We start from the raw sequence: 16,195 nt of genomic DNA on the forward strand, positions 1-16,195 counted from the left end.
TAAGTGGCATAAGTCAGAGCAAGACAACGCCTGTATGATTTCACTAATATGTGGAATCTAAAATAAACAAACCAAATGAACAGACAAAACGAAGCCCATAGATACAGAGAATAGATGGGAGTAGATGGGAAATGGGTGAAGGAAGTCAAGAGGTATAAACTTCCAGTTATAAAATAAATAAGTAATGTACAGCATGGGGACTATAATCAATAATATTGTATTGCAGATTTGGAAGTTGCTAAGAGGGGAGCCTGGCTGATCCAGTCCTAGAGCATACAGTTCTTGTTGGGGTCATGAATTCAAACCCCACATTGGGCAGAGAGCTTACATTAAAAAAAAAAAAAAAAGTTGCTAGGAAAGCAAATCCTAAAAGTTCTCATCTCAAGAAAAACATTTTTTGTAACTTTGTGTAGTGACAGAAAATCAACTTACTGGGGTGATTGTTCCATAATGTATACAAATGTTGAATCATTATATTATACATATGAAACTAATAAATTGTTGTATGTTGATTATGCCTCAATAGAAAAAGTAATGCACTGGCAATATTAGTGCCTTATAAGTAGTATCTAATATCATTTACAAAGTTTCTTTAATTGCTTAAAATACCATTTCAACAACAAATAAAAAGGGAAAAGGGGAAATTTTCTGCTGCTTTGTCTGAACCAAGTCATAAATCATTGGCACTGTGAGCAATGGTCTTCGCTAGGGCCTGCAGGAATGAGACCGAGCAGGGTGCCTTCCTCTCCTGGGGAGATCAGCAGTTCACAGGATATGAGGTTTCCAGAGCTGCATTGCTCTATCGATTAACTGCAAAGGAATTTTTTTTTCACAGATGAGTTGACAATAGCAGAACCATTAGTAGCGTCTCCTTGAGAGCCATCTAGCATCGATTTTTCCACTGTCTCCTGAAAGAGGATTCTCCAGAGCCTTACAGTGAAGAAAACAATGATTTTTCCCTTACCTCTGCAACTGCTGACCTAGAATCACTTGAGTTTTCTGTATTCACTTTAATACTACGGAGACAAGCTAGATGGAGGGTCCCGCTATGCCATGGAAAAGGCCATTATTTCTGAGTCAGGCCTTATATGTGCCAGGGGCATGGGGGTTCAGTTTAGATTTTTTGTTTAGGTTTTACTCCTACAGTTCTTGTTTATGGCAGAATTAATCTTTGATTAATGTCAATTTTATATTACTCTAACATGAACTTCATTCCATGTAAAGTCTTCTTGTCTTTTATATTATTGCTACTCTACAGGTCACCATTAATAACTTCAGTTTTTGACCAGTCTTTTGTCTCTCCATTCTTATTTGGCAATGGAGTTCCAGATAATTCTCTAAAGCAAACCTAATACAACAATACTGTCATAAGTCTACTGAGTTTGTTAGTTTATGTATTATGGTTAGCAATTGCACATAAAGGTTAACTAGAGGGCAAACTTAGAGCTGCTTATTTTTCTTTAAGTGGAATGATCTTTGATTAGACTCATATGTAAACTAAAAAATTAATAGCTTCAAATCTGACAGACTGTATTGATGTGTTTTTGATCACAAAATTCCTCACTATATGCATATTGGCATTTAAAAACTTACCAATTTATTTGGAGAGAGAGCCAGAGGGGCAGAGAGAGAGAATCCAAAACAGGCTCTGCACTGTCAGCTCAGAGCCTGATGTGGGGCTTGGACCCACAAACCATGGGATCATGACCTGAACCAAAACCAAGAGTCAGACACTTAACTGCCTGAGCCACCCATATGCCCCTATGCATGGTAGCATTTTAATAACAGCTGGTTTCATGTTGGAAGAGTAGCCAGTTTTATATTAGAATCAATAAAAGGAGGAAATGGCCAATATAAACATACATATGCTAAAAAACAATTGTGGCAAATTCCTAACACACTGTATCCAATTGCCCAGTGCCTTGAAGAAGGACTTATGGATTTAAGTTAATTCCCTTTGAATGATCTTTTCTATAATCTTGGATATTGTGCTTATAATAAACTCTTGATTACCAGCGATGATATGTTGTTTTGGTATATCGCACTGAAGTTGGAGAAATCCTACACTTCTAGCAATCCAGTTGAAGTGTGAAATTAATAAGACTAATCCAGCATCCACCGATTCATAACATCTGTTCCTTCAACAATTTTGCTAATTGTACAGGGACAGAGAGTGACCCCATCCAGCCATCACCCCACCTGACCTGGCGGGGCACCTGCTGTGAGAAGGCTCTGTGCACCTAGCATGGCATCTGGAGAATTGCCTCACCACATATCATCATCCCACCTGGTCCATGGGTGTGCACCTAATACCTACATGGACCATGTCTCTCCACCCTGTCCCACTTTTCCAATTGTTTATTTATTTTTTCTTAAAATTTTTTTATTTAAAAAATTGTTTAATGTTTATCTTTGAGAGACAGAGAGACGGAGCATGCATGAGGGAGGGGCAGAGAGAGGGAGACACAGAACCCAAAGCAGCCTCCAGGCCCTGAGCTGTCAGCCCAGAGCGCGACATGGGGCTTGAACTCACCAACTGTGAGATCATCACCTGTGCCAACTTAATAGACTGAGACACTCAGGCGCCCCCCAGGCGCCTCCCTCTTAAATTTTTTTTAACGTTTATTTATTTTTGAGAGAGAGAGAGACAGAGACAGAGCATGAGCGGGGGAAGGGCAGAGAGAGAGGGAGACACTGAACCCAAAGCAGGCTCCAGGTTCTGAGCTGTCAGCATAGAGTCCGATACGGGGCTTGAACCCACAAACTAAGATCATGACCTGAGCCAAAGTCAGAGGCTTAGCTGCCTAAGCCACACAGGCACCCCTCCAACTGTTTAAATAAAAGACCAAATATAAAGAGGGAGGGAGGAAGAGGAGCACAAACAACACACAAAATGTATTTGTTCTAACGCTTTCTTATAGGCAATTTGCTGTTTACTTCAACATCTGAGGACACTGTGGCTCTTTCACATGGTGCAACTGATACCAGTTTTGATATAATGTCAAAAAATGACACCCACAACTCTTACCGCTATGCTAGTTGTTTGGTTTTGTTTTTGTTTTTGTTTTTGTTTTTTTTGAGAGAAGGCACAAGTGAGCGAGGGGCAAAGACAGAGAGAGAGTGGGGCGGGGGGAGAAGCGAGGCTTGAGCTCACCCAATGTGGAGCTGGAACTCATGAACCTTGAGGTCATGACCTGAGCAGAAGTCAGATAATTAATCAACTGAGCCACCAAGGCGCCCCCCAAACCCCACACCACTGCTATGCTATTTTTTAAGAGAAGAAATTGATCTTTTAGCTTGAGGCACAGAGGAATAGCTCTTACCACTAAAGCTTCCCAGGAATTTCTGCATAAAATCTATACTCTAGTTGTTGTTGCCACGCCAGATCATTGGAATTTAACCTCTACCATAATTTCTGTGTGTTTATTTCTCAACTGACCTATGTTTCCAATTCTGAGGGCATCAGCTAGAAGTAAACAGTGTGTTAGCCCTCTTTATATGCTTGACTTTTCCATTTGTAAAATCAGTACAGTAAAATGTACATCTGCTTTATTCCAGGGACATCTTTAATATTTTAAGATACTTTAAGTTACCTATATTGTGCCTTAAAAAAATCAAGTCTGCCTGTTTTCACCAATTCCTATGTTATTTTCTGGATTTAGAAGTTAAACTTCTAACACATTAAAAAGAACAAGCAGCAAAAACAGAACAGACTCAGTCCTACCTCTATATCTGATGGTAGGATGGAAAAAATTGGTGCTGTAGACCAATGTTTGTATAGTGTCAGAAGTATGGACCTTTAGGAGGCTGAAACAATATGGTTTCAAACTCTGGCTCTACTATATAGAGATTGTTTGGCTTTGGGCCAGTTTCTCTCTGAGCTTAAATTTTGCAAAGGGGATGAGAAAGAAGTGTTGTCATAAACATTAAACTATATACACACATATGTATAGAAATTTGCATGTATACATATGTATATATAAATGGTCTAATTTTTATAACACTGACACATACATATATGTCTATATACATATATATGTGTTTGTGTGTGTGTGTGTGTGTGTGTGTGTATACAGCAATAAACATTGTGCATGATCCATAGTAATGAATCAAAACAGTATCTGTTGTTCCTTTAATTATTATCTGCTAGGTTAAAGAGGCCTTCCATAATGGGAACATATTTACATATACTCAGTATATACCGATATGTATGTCCAATGGCAAACTATATCATTGTTGGTGTCGGGCAAAATCACAAAAAGATTGTATATTTGTATACAAATACATTGGGTGTAGAGATTTAAAAAACTGTAATTAAAAAATAAACTATTATTTACATCATTTATCATTACTTACCTTTTTACCATTTGTGATCTTACTTCCCCAAATAGATTACATCTCTTATAAATACGCCAGTTCTTCCCAAGTACTATAGGGACTTAATTTTTCATTCGAATGTATCCATTTGAAATGGTGAAGGGTGAAATGCAAACGCTTTCACCTTGTTGGGAATGCTTCCTTATCTGCAAAATGAGAGGATTAGGTCAGATGCTTCCTGTGACCCTTTCCCCTTCTAAACATGCCATGACTTCACGGTCATTGAAGTAAAACACCCGAATGTGGATTTGGTTCAATCATTACGGAGTTGTGCTACCGGCTAAAAGTTACAGAATACAGAAGTATTTACTGAGCTATTCCTGGAGTAAACACATGCTTTGAGTATATGCTGTAGTACGACTGTTCACAACTGCAGTAAAGTGCAACTGTCAGGGTGGCATGGGAATAGCTGCCCCCAACATGCTACCTGGGAAACCTAGCAACATCTGGGAGCGAGATTGGCTACCAGGGAAACTGAGGACAATATTCAGATTGTAAAAACCAGTTATGCTGAAACCAAGGCCAAAGATCCAGGTCCTTGACTGTCCGGACCTGGAGATTCAGATTCAGATTGACTGGTCAATCTCCTGGGTCTTTCATTCAATAGAGCTTCATTTGTGATGATGTCCTTCTCCCTTTAAGAAGAGAATAGTCCTTCATTTTATTATCAAACAACACTTCAGATGGTGGAGGTGTGCTGAACACTATTCAAGATCATTTCTGGGATATTTAGATTTCTGTAGAACACTAGGGATCTTTATTATGTTCCATTGGTTAATGGATAGGAAGTTTTTTAATTCTCTTTATAAGTTCAGAAGCATGTATGTTTCAGTGCCAGGATATTAACCAGTGTAGTGTTGCCATTGTTGAGGAGGCAGGCTCATGGTCATGGACGGATTACATTAGGAATGAATGTAAGTCTCTTCCCACCTGACATCCCTGCTGTTGTCAAAGTAACTGGAAGGGTCTGCTGCTTGCCCATCGTATACAATCTTGTTTCTCAAAGAATGGCCCATTGAACCTTGCATCAGAACCAGCTGGGCAAATGTTAAAAATGCAGCTTCTGGGGTGCCTGGCTGGCTCAGATGGTAGAGCATGCAATTCTTGATCTGGGGGTTGTGAGTTCCAGCCCCACATTGGGCGTGGAGACTACTTTTTAAAAAAATGTAACTTCTGTAGCTCACCCTGGGCCATAAATTCAAATATCTTGGAATGGGACCATTTTAACAAGCTACTCAGGTGATTCTGATGCTAGATAAAGTTAGACGACTCTTGACATAGACAGAGTGACTTGTCAAAATTGCAGATTTCGCCATGTCATTCTTCTACCTAAACTCTTAATTGGCTCCACAATGTCACAAAGCAAGTTGAAGATCTTTAACCTGCCAATACATCTTTCATACATACAGTCTCTGCCCAAGTCTCCAGTTTTTTCTCTCCCCATCACCCACCCTGTGCTGAAAACTCCAACCACCAAGGAACTGTTTGTAGATACTCCAAACTTTCTTCTTTTCTATACTCACCAGGTCCCTTCTTTTTAGAATGCTCTGCCTTTCTTTCCTTCATTCCAGTTTCCTTCTATCTGGAATGTTCTTTGTTTTCTCTCCTCTTCATTATATCCCCCTGGGATAAGTTAGCACCATTGCTGTTTCTCTGTCTACACATGGGTCTTATATCAAGTGATAAATGCAATGCCACTTTTCTTGTCCATCTTACCTACTAGGTCATGAAAGTCCTTGAGGACACAGGACAAAAACATCAGTAAGTTTGGTTGCAAGCAACAAAACTCAACTTTGAGGAAATTAATCAAGAAGAAAAAGGAAGTACTGGTAAGATGCTACATAGTTAGAAGATAAAAAAGGAAGTGCATCAGCTTAGGAAGGACAGACACCAGAGAAGCTGCAGACCACAGCAACAGGAACTTCTACCCAAGCCAAGGGAGGCCCATGACAGGTAAAAGGCAGAGCCTATGATAGGCAGCCCCACGAAGTCTTGTGGGATGATGGAAAGAAAATTCCTCTAAATGAAGAGTGTCTGGTGTCATTAGGGAAGAAGTGGAGATGCTTGGCGGAACAAAAACAACAGCTGTCCACTTCACTGGGTCTTGCTCCCAGTTGCGCCCCCCCCCACCCCCGTGTCTGGTGCAGACCTGGACACATAGTAGGCTCTTCCTGAATGGGAAATGAACGGTGTCAGAGAGAGAACTAACACTACCTGCCAGACAGTGAGCAAACTTTCAATGTTATTGCAGTCAGTCTCTCGCAATTCTACAAGTACATGTTATCTGTGTTTTTCAAATGAGGAAACTAAGACCAAAGAAGTAACTTGCCAAGGTTACTCAGCGAGCAAGAGAAACAGCTAGGATCTTGAAAATAGACTGTACTGCTTTCCTTCAGTGAGAAACATAATGCTTTTCTCCATGAGAAGCGTACCTTATGTTGAGTTTTGTTTTATTTAATAACATCCCTTTCTTCCATAGCATGCTTTTTTAGGTAACAGTGTCTTAGAGATACCTCCATGTTATCCACAGTAGAGGACGACCAGTATTGCATGAAGTTCATAGACATTAAGAACCAGATTTCTTGAGGGGTACCTGGATGGCCCAATTGGTTGAGTGTCCGACTTCGGCTCAGGTCATGATCTCACAGTTCATGGGTTTGAGCCCTGCTTCAGGCTCTGTGCTGACATCTCAGAGCCTGGAGCCTGCTTCGGATTCTGTGTCTCCCCCTCTCTCTCTCTGCTCCTCCCCGACGTGTGCTCTCTGTCTCTCACTCTCATAAATAAATAAATAAATAGGAACCAGATTTCCTGGGTTGGACTCTGAACTCTGTTTTTTACCATAAATGTGATCTAAGGTAAGTTTTTAAGCTATCTGTACCTCTCTTTCTTGGAAGCAAGGATGATATTAGTTACCTATGTCCTAGGGTTAATATGAGGATTAAATTAGTGAACACATATAAAGTACTTAGACTAATATCTGATATGTAGTTAAGTGCTATAACAAAAGAACATTACTTGTTCTTTTTTAACTATTGCATTGCCCTCCACAGTATGTATGGACTATAATATATGTAATCATTCCTGTATGAATAGAAATTTTGTTGGTCGCAAGGTTTTGGTATTATAGACAATGCTACAAAGAACATTCCTGTTGTGCTTCCTTGTGCACATGTTTGTCCACATATTGGTTCAAGGAGTAGAACTGCTGAGTTAAAGGACATTTGTATGTAAAAGTTCTAATTTTTATCTATTGCAATGGATATCCACAGTACAAATGTCAAAATGTGCAAAAGGTCATATAGTAAAAGTCTTTCTTCCCACTACCTGTGATATCAGAGATGTTGATTATAAGGCTTTTAAATTTCCTTTATACTAATTTATACTTCTGATGCTAGCCAGGACCTAGAATCTGAATCCTAAATTTATTCTCTGGCTGACACCATCATCGTCATCATCATCATCGTCGTCGTCATTGTCACCTTTATAAATTTATTAGGAACCTTATAAATGATATTAGATACTTCATTTTACCTAGCCTTCCCTATTCCATTTTCCTGCTTTATATTACTTAATTTTGTCTTATTCTTTTTCTAAGATTCTAAGTGCTTCTTATTTTTACACAAGTCCCTTAGTAAAGAGCACATAGATTTTTAAAACAAAAGATCTAGAATAAAAACACTGTTTTGTCACTTATTTGCATTATGTAGCCTTTGCTAAGTTAAATTCTCTGAGCCTATAAAATGGGAACAATAATGTCTACCTATGAGATTAGTATTGAGTTACATATATAAATATAAATATATGTGTCACTCCCTACATGTCAGGTACTTTACATGCACTATCTCTAACTCTTGAAGTAGTCACAAGCAAGATTAATAGGAAGGCAAATGCAGCAGACTATGAGAAAATCAAGGAGATAGTAAGAGATGGACGCGGTGTAGAAAATCACCAAACTAAGACCTGAACTTTGAGTTGGAAGAAGTTGAGAGTGGTGGGTATTGGCAGGAAGCGTTTAGGCAGAGCCAAAAAAGCATGTGTAGAGGTCCTGAGGTTAGAGAAAACTTAGTTACTCAAGGAACTGAAAGAAATAGAGAAATTTAGGACCATGGAAAATAAGGGAGAGAGTGATAGCAGATGGGGCCAAAAATAATTATTTTGAATTCCCGTCTTTCCTTTCTGGTTTTGGAGAGTGTTTTGTGTAGACGTGATTGTTGGAGCTGTTCTCGCCATCTTTCTGCCCTGAGAAAGACACTGGGATGGCAAGAGGCTGGACACTTGAAGACATCACTGAACTACTGAGCCAACTCTGGAAGTGCTCACCTCTGGACTAATTTATCTTATTAGATAATAAATATCCTTATTGATTAAGGCAATTTTAGTTGAATATCCCGACCACTGAAGGCATCTTAACTGATTATATTTAATGAAAGAGGAAGATCACACAGGGCTTTGTAGATCCTATTAAAGATCTGGAATTTAATTCTAAGGGTTATGGAGAGCCATTAAATGCTTTTAAGCATGTGGTGAATTTTGCTTTTCAAGAGATCACTTTAGCTGCAATGTGGATAATAGATTGAACAGTGGCAATAGTGGAGGCAAGTGTAGGAGATACAAACTATTGCAACAGGTAACACAAGAGAATGCAATGATTTAAAACATGTGGTTGCCATGGGAATAGAGAAAAATGAACCTGTTCAAGAGATACTGAGAGATACATTGGAGGCAGAATTATGAATTGGGATTGTGACTGATTCGATGTGAATGAGGAAGAGGAAGAAATCAAGATGGCTCCCAGGCATCTGGATTGAGCAACCAGCTAGATTGTAGTGCCATTTACTAAGACAGGGATAAACAACTGGAAGTAGAACAGGTGGGAGATTACTATAATGAGTTCATTATTGGACTTGTTGAACTGAAGGTGCCTGAAGCAACGAGGTGGTTACGTCAAGTAAGCAGTTGGACATCTGAGTGGCTCAGAATAGAGATAAAGACTTAAGAGTCTTTGGAACCCAGATGGTAACAGAATCTATGTGATCTTTGAGATTCTTAGGGAGAGGGTGAGGCATGAGAAAAGGCCCTACAACAGAATCCTAGGGCCTCCAGCACTTAGTTTTTCCATGGAAAAGAAGAAGCCAGTGAAGGAGACTGAGAAGAACAGTCAGAAAGAAAGAGGGAAAGTCAAAGAGTTTCTACAAAGAAGGCGTGCTCGACAAAGAAGGTGTGCTCAACACCTACAAATGCAGTTGAGAAGTCAAGGAAGAAAAAGACTGAAAAGATTCTGTTGGATTTAGCCACATGAAGGCCACAGGTGATTGGTGAAGAAGCAACTTTTAGACAGATGGAAGTGGAGTGGTTCAGTTCAGAACCCAGTTTGGACTGGATAAAGAGAGGAAAATTCAGAAATGGAGACAGATGGTAAAGAAGCAGGTCAAGAAATTTGGCCTTTAAGAGGACATAGGGCAGGAGCTGAGGGACAAGTGGAATCAAGGGAGGGTTTTGTTTTTCTTTTAAAGATAAGGATGGCTATCTTTCCTTTACCTCTATATCCAATTCATTAGCAAGCCGCTTTAGGTCTTTCTCTTAAATGTATCCCAAGTCTGTCCATCTCTCACCTTCAACCCAGATAACTCACTGGTTTCAGCCACCATCATCCTCACCTGGATTAATTCAGTAGTCTCCAACTGGTTTCTCTGCTTCCATTTTTATTTTGTTCTTGTCTTTTTGAAATCATAAGGTAGTCATGGTAAATGAAATCACGGTTTTGAAATATAATCCAAACTCTTGGTCTTGGCTTATGAGATTGAGTATATATGATCAGACTCTTCTCCTATCTTACATGCCATCTACCCCACTGTCCCCCTGTGTTCTGGCTCCACGGGCCTCTTTCTGCTCTTTGTTGCTTTGTCACTCACTGGTCTCAGTGCTTAGCAAGCTTCTTCCTACATCTTTGAATGGCTGACCCCCTTTCATTATTCATGATTGCTCAAATGACTTTTTTGCCTCATCCAAATAGTCTTCTCTGACCTTCTTATCCTCCCCATCCCCATCCTCAGTCCTGTTTTACCCTATTCATGGCTCTTATCATCTGAAATGATCTTGTTCATTTATTTGTTGATTATATCTTCTCATTAAAATTAAAGTCTGGGGGAAACTGGGTAAGGTTTATAGGATTAATATGTATTACATGTATTACTGCATGATATATGTGTGTATTATATATTACTATGTGTTATGTGTAAATGATAAGCATGTGATTCTGATTATCTCAAAATAAATGTTTTCGGTTTTGTTTTTTTTTAAGTAAGTTCTGTGAAAACTGGCATTTTGTCTCCTTGTTGGGAACTGTGTCACCATCACCAGAATGAAGTCTGGCATACAGTGGGCACTAAAGAAGTCTTATTAAATGTGTGACTTAATAAATGATATATTTGGTCATGTCTAAAAGAGAATGGGGCGAAGAGTACCAACAATAGCAGGAGACCCTGAGCCAAGGAAACCCGGGTCGTAGAATTTAGCACTAGAATCCTTGTCTTACAGTTGAAATTCGAATCCGGGTTTCCAGAACCCTTTCACCGCCCCATACTACCTCTCCATTAGTGGAGTGTTGATTAGATGACTGAAGTCCTGGCGACACTCGATCAAATTTCGTCTTTGTAGCCTATGGTGATTCCCACAGTGCAGGGCAGATAGGACCAGCACCTTACGTGTGGGGTCTGGTTCCCATAAAGCATGACCAGGCCCGCACTCTCTGTAACTTGCAGGACTGGGTAAGGAGGCTGTGTGCAATAGCCTGGAAGGCTCACTGAAGCGCAGGTCCTCAGCTCTGCAGTTGAGGTTTCAGGTTTCAGTTCTCCCAGGAGCACGAGATGTCGCAGCGTGCACGGTGCGGCTGCCGCCTCCGCCTCCCCGTCTCCGCTAAGGCTGCGCTCGAAAGCCAGTTCCAGGCGCGGCCGCGCACACTCTTCTGCCCTAGACGAAGGTTGGGCGCCGTGGCTGAGGCTGCTGCTAAGCTGCCGTAGCTGGGCGCGCTGGGAGGCGGCGAGCACAGCTGGGCCGGGACTTCCTTCCTCTACCGCAGGACAACAAAACAACCCGGCAGCAGGCACTGAACTCTTGGCAGCTGTCTGGGCGAGAGGCGCAGCCATGGGCTCCGTGCTTAGCAGCGATAGCGGCAAATCCGCCGCCGCCTCGGCCGCCCCGCGGGCCCTGGAGCGCAGGGGGGACCCGGAGCTGCCCGTCACGTCCTTCGACTGCTCCGTGTGCCTCGAGGTGTTGCACCAGCCCGTCCGGACCCGCTGTGGCCACGTGTAAGTGCCGGGGGAGCTCGGCTGGCGCGCCCACCCTGGGGAGGGAGAGGTTGGGGGAAGGCATGGGGGATTTCAGGAGCCAGCGCTCGAATGAAGCTACCGCAGGGAGACACCTGGACCCGTCGAGTGCGGGCCGCGGGAAAAATGACCAGTCGGAAGGTGACACAGGATTTCAGGAGGCGAAAACATTAACAAGCGGGCTCTGCAGCGCCTCCCCCCATCACCCCAGCTGCTTGTTCCCGGAGCCCAAGTGCAGAGCCCCAGGGATGGGGATCCCAGGAGCGGGACCCTCCGGGAGCCGGGGCTTGCCAAGTGGGGAAAGTGCTGTTGGCTGGAGAGCCAGCACCCGCTTCGGCACAAGGCAGTGGGCTCCTGCAGAACATTTCTCCCGCTGAACTCAGTTAATCGGGCCGTGCTTCCCCCTCGCCCTCCCCGCAGAACCCAGGTCGGTTTTGTTTTGCTGGCTTGTGCACATGTTCTAGAACGCGCACTGAGGCTAGCCTCTTGAGCAAACAAAGATCTGAGCAAACTGTCGTTCCACCCCCACCTCCCTTTCCTAACACGGACATTCAGGCCCCTGAAAGATCAACCCTAACTGGAACGCCCAAGTGACTCTGTAGTCCTAACAGTTTAAGTACCTGTCAGGGCGGGGCTGGGATTTGAACGTTAGCACGGAGCCCTGGAGTGTAGCCGTTTAAAAACCCAGCCACAAAGTGACGGGAGCTTGCAGACTACCCTCCCTTACGCAGCGCTTCCCTAAATCGCCGGAAAGTATAGATAAAAATAACTGTCTTAAAAACCAGGTACCGTGGAACTAAAACTTGCTGTTAGTTTCTAAGAAGAGTTTAAAAACAAAATCCCTATGTAAAACGTGTGCTTGAGTAACTAGTAATAGGAGTTGGATCTGTGGATTCGTTCACTCTGTTTACATAGAAGCTTGCTTTCCGTGGCTGCCTGGGTGTGTGGCCGAGTGTGTGCCTGTTGGGATCGGGGTGCGGGGATGGGGGGTGGTTGCATAGAGAGCCGAAGCCCGCTTAATGTCTTTGGCCGGCCGTTTATAGTTTGATGAAGCTCCAAGACAGTAATACCGCAATGGCTAGTTAAGTGTTTTTGGCTTACCAGGAAAAAAGTTACCATATTATAAATGCACGTGCACAAAATGTTTTTAAAAGGACTGAGGTGGTCCTTGACACCTATAGAACAGTAACTGAGAAGCAGTTTTCACCACTGAAAAGCCCAGTAGTGAGCCAAGGAAGAAAAATGCAGCCCACACAGTGTTTTAAATAAAGAGTGCCCTGGGCATTATTTTGTGGCTGCATTTTCAGGGCCTGTTGTTTCAGCTTTGTACTTTAAACTCAAGTCTAATTGACCTCCTGTCTGATTACTGATGTTGTTTCTCAGCTGTCCAGATATAGTTCATTGACATAAACCCCAAAGCCAAGATGGAAGCCAAGATATTGTTGTGTGACAGTATAATATATTGATTAGCTCAGGGCAGTAATAACCTTGTGGTAACTACATTTAAATTTAGCCTGAATGAGCATTAAAACTTTAAAGTTGCCCCAAAGATACACAGCGGGTGTCACGTCTTGATGGTGTCTTTTGTAGAACTGAATGGAATTGGGTGACTTTGGTATTGGAGATTGTTATCTGATTGGGGATTGTTTTCTATCCACCCCCGCTCCTTTTGGAGTTTGAATACTATAACTTACTGTTCGCAGGGTTTTGGTTCTGCTGAAGGATAATACATAGGTGTAAAAAGTTAAATCTTTTGTTTAATCTTTTTCTTTGTTAGAGTTTGAATAGGAAACCAGCAACTGGAAAAATAGTCATGAAGTAGCACAACAAGGGCTGGAGGAATGGCCTTCCCTCACTTTTACTGTTCTTTGTTTTGACAAATCTGTGTCCATTGTTCTGGCTGTGGGCAGAATTTCCATATTCCTCCCTTTGGCAAATTTACTTGGGCCCCTTCCACTTTCTAAATGTTAACTCCAATTCCCTCTGCACTGGAGACTGTGAGTGAGCGCTGTTAACACCATTTGTATTTCTGAAATGAATTACTCTCTTCCATTGACCTTTGGGAAATGAAGAAATGCAGATGAAACCTGTCTATATTATCCCATATGGAAGCTAATTTCCAAACTTTTTGAACTTGTTTGTGTATGCTGATTTCTGTTTCTAAACTGATTTCATAGAGGGTGCCTGGGTGGCTCAGTCCTTGAAGGGTGCCACTCTTGATTTCAGCTCAGGTCTTGATCTCAGGGTGTGAGTTCAAGCCCCACATGGGGCTCTGTGCTGGGTGTGGAAGCCTACTTAAAAAAAAAATAATAATAATAATGAGTAAAATAAAATAAACCTATTTCAAGTCAAGCAAGGTATTAATAATGGCAAAAATACATTGAATGAATATGTACATAGCACTTTATAAATCGTACTGTGATGCAGTAGAAACAGTGGGCTTGATTTGAAATTCAGCCCTGCCACTGACCAGCAGTCTGACCACCACGTTGCTGAATCTCTTTGACTCTGTTTCTTCATTTGTAAAATAGGGTGAATAATGGAATTTTTATGAATTTTTAAGAAATGTAAAAGTAGTTCATCATAAGTTCTCAATACAGGATTTCTATTTCCTTTAAAGTCATTCCACAAAGCAAGAACCCACAAACAGTATTATTTCTTATCTTTATATTTATTTTGGAATAAAACCGGGCCATAAAAGATTGATCTATGACATTTTCAAGATGTCCCAGATAGCCTTTCTTTTAGCTTAGTTCTTTTTCCTTTGGTGGCCTTGAATTTAAGAAGTTCTATTTTAATGCTCTGTCATTTCAAATTGACTCTATTCATATCTCTGTATCAGTTGTTAAAACATATTTTTGGGGAAAGGTTTCCTACCTCTACTTTATCTTATACTATCAGTGGGTGAGGGGGAGGGGGCAGATGAGGAGGGGGCAGATAAGTTGAAGCTGTATAAAGGAAGCTGAAAGGGAGTCTGATTTATATTTAAAGTAAGTATTCAAGGAAATTTGTTGACCAGTTGGATGTGATAAAGGGGGGAGAAAGGAGTGGAAGGAAACTCCTTAGCAAGTAACAGATAAAAGGGGACAGAGTTCAGCTCAGGAGGTTGTTAGTGAACAGGTGATGGGGCTTGTTGAGCCTACAGTGGTCTGAGAGGGAAATATCCAAATAGAAATATCCAAAGGCACTGGGACAATGGGTTTGGGGAAGGGTCAGAGCTGGAGCTAAGGGAGTCAGTTATCTAAAAGAATCAAGAGGTTGAGGGGTTCCTGGGTGGCTCAGTTGGTTAAGCGTCCGACTTCTTCCGCTCAGGTCATGATCTCACAGCTCAGCTCGTGGGTTTGAGCCCCACATCAGGCTCTGTGCTGACAGCTCAGAGCCTGGAGCCTGCTTCGGATTCTGTGGTCTCCCTCTCTCTCTCTGCCCGCTACCCCTTACTTGTGCTCTGTTTCTGTCTCTGTCTCTCTCAAAAATAAATAAAAGCATTTAAAAAAAATTTTTTTTAAGTATATCCTTTGTCATATAGAGATAGGTGTTAAGGATAAAAAAAATAGGCGAGGAAATGGGATGGGAAGTATGTGGGAGAGATGCAATTTTAAAGATATTTAGAGCAGTGCTTCTCAAATTATCTGCTGTAAAGAACCACTGAGGTTTTGTTTGTTTTGTTGTGTTTTTCAGCCCATCACTGACCAATACTTTTATAAAATAAAAAACGTGTTATGGGAAACTGAAATTAAAAAATACCAAAGATACATAAAACACAAGCCCTCGTTTTAAAAGTTATTAAATATACTCAACAGACATAAAATTACTCTGTCAGATTTCTCTACAAGCTTCTGAAAATACTTCCCTCAATTTCTATACTTAATTCAGCATGAACTATTAATAAACAGGGTCTCAACAACCTTTTTCTGGAGGAAGTTAGAAGGTGAGGAAGGTAGTTCAGCTCGAGAAAAATGTAAGGGGCAGTTGCATGGGGTGTGGGACATTTATTTTATTTTATTTCTTAAATGTTTACTTATTTTTGAGAAAGAGAGAGTGCAAACAGGGGAGGTGCAGAGAGAAAAGGGGGGACAGAGGATCCAAAGCAGGCTCCGCGCCGACAGCAGACAGCCCAATGCCGGGCTTGAACTCCTGAACCATGAGATCATGACCTGAGCTAAAGTTTGATGCTCAACCAATTGAGCCACCCAGGCGCCCCTAAATGAGGATTTTGAACAGAGTCATGGCATGAGCTGATTTAAAAGGATGACTCTGGCTGCTGTGTTGAGAATGGACTGCAGTGGGAAGAGCAGGACCAGGAGAGTGAGTTAGGAAGCCACTGTAATAATCCAGCAAAGAGACCAGGACCAACCAGCAAGGGAACAGTGGAGGTGGTGAATGGTAGAATTTTAGATCAGTATGAAGGTGTAGCTAACAAGATGGATTCAATGTGGAGTGTGGGAGGAAGTGAGGAGTCAAGGCTGAGTGTAAGGTGCTTGGCTTGAGCAAAG

General features: G+C 41.7%; 2 protein-coding genes across 4 annotated transcripts in view; both read left to right on the top strand.

The window, feature by feature from the left end:
* The window catches only part of LOC145712992 (uncharacterized), a 52,928-nt gene extending 44,578 nt beyond the window's left edge, over nucleotides 1-8,350 (top strand). Inside the window, exon 3 of the mRNA XM_081790781.1 lies at nucleotides 6,101-8,350. The gene's annotated coding sequence lies outside the window, so the exon portion shown is untranslated. The remainder of the gene's footprint in view (nucleotides 1-6,100) is intronic.
* A 2,222-nt stretch (nucleotides 8,351-10,572) lies between these two features.
* Nucleotides 10,573-16,195, top strand: part of RNF125 (ring finger protein 125) — a 40,356-nt gene continuing 34,733 nt past the window's right edge. For 2 of the 3 annotated variants that reach the window (XM_081790780.1, XM_081790779.1), the window contains exon 1: nucleotides 10,573-11,684. In XM_081790780.1, coding sequence (XP_081646906.1) covers nucleotides 11,521-11,684 — 164 coding nt within the window. In that variant the 5' untranslated portion in view covers nucleotides 10,573-11,520. The remainder of the gene's footprint in view (nucleotides 11,685-16,195) is intronic. The other variant, XM_078435362.2, reaches the window with a different exon arrangement.

This window comes from Panthera onca, chromosome D3 (assembly GCF_046562875.1).
Source record: "Panthera onca isolate mPanOnc1 chromosome D3, mPanOnc1 haplotype 2, whole genome shotgun sequence".
NCBI classification, from domain to species: Eukaryota; Metazoa; Chordata; class Mammalia; order Carnivora; family Felidae; genus Panthera; species Panthera onca.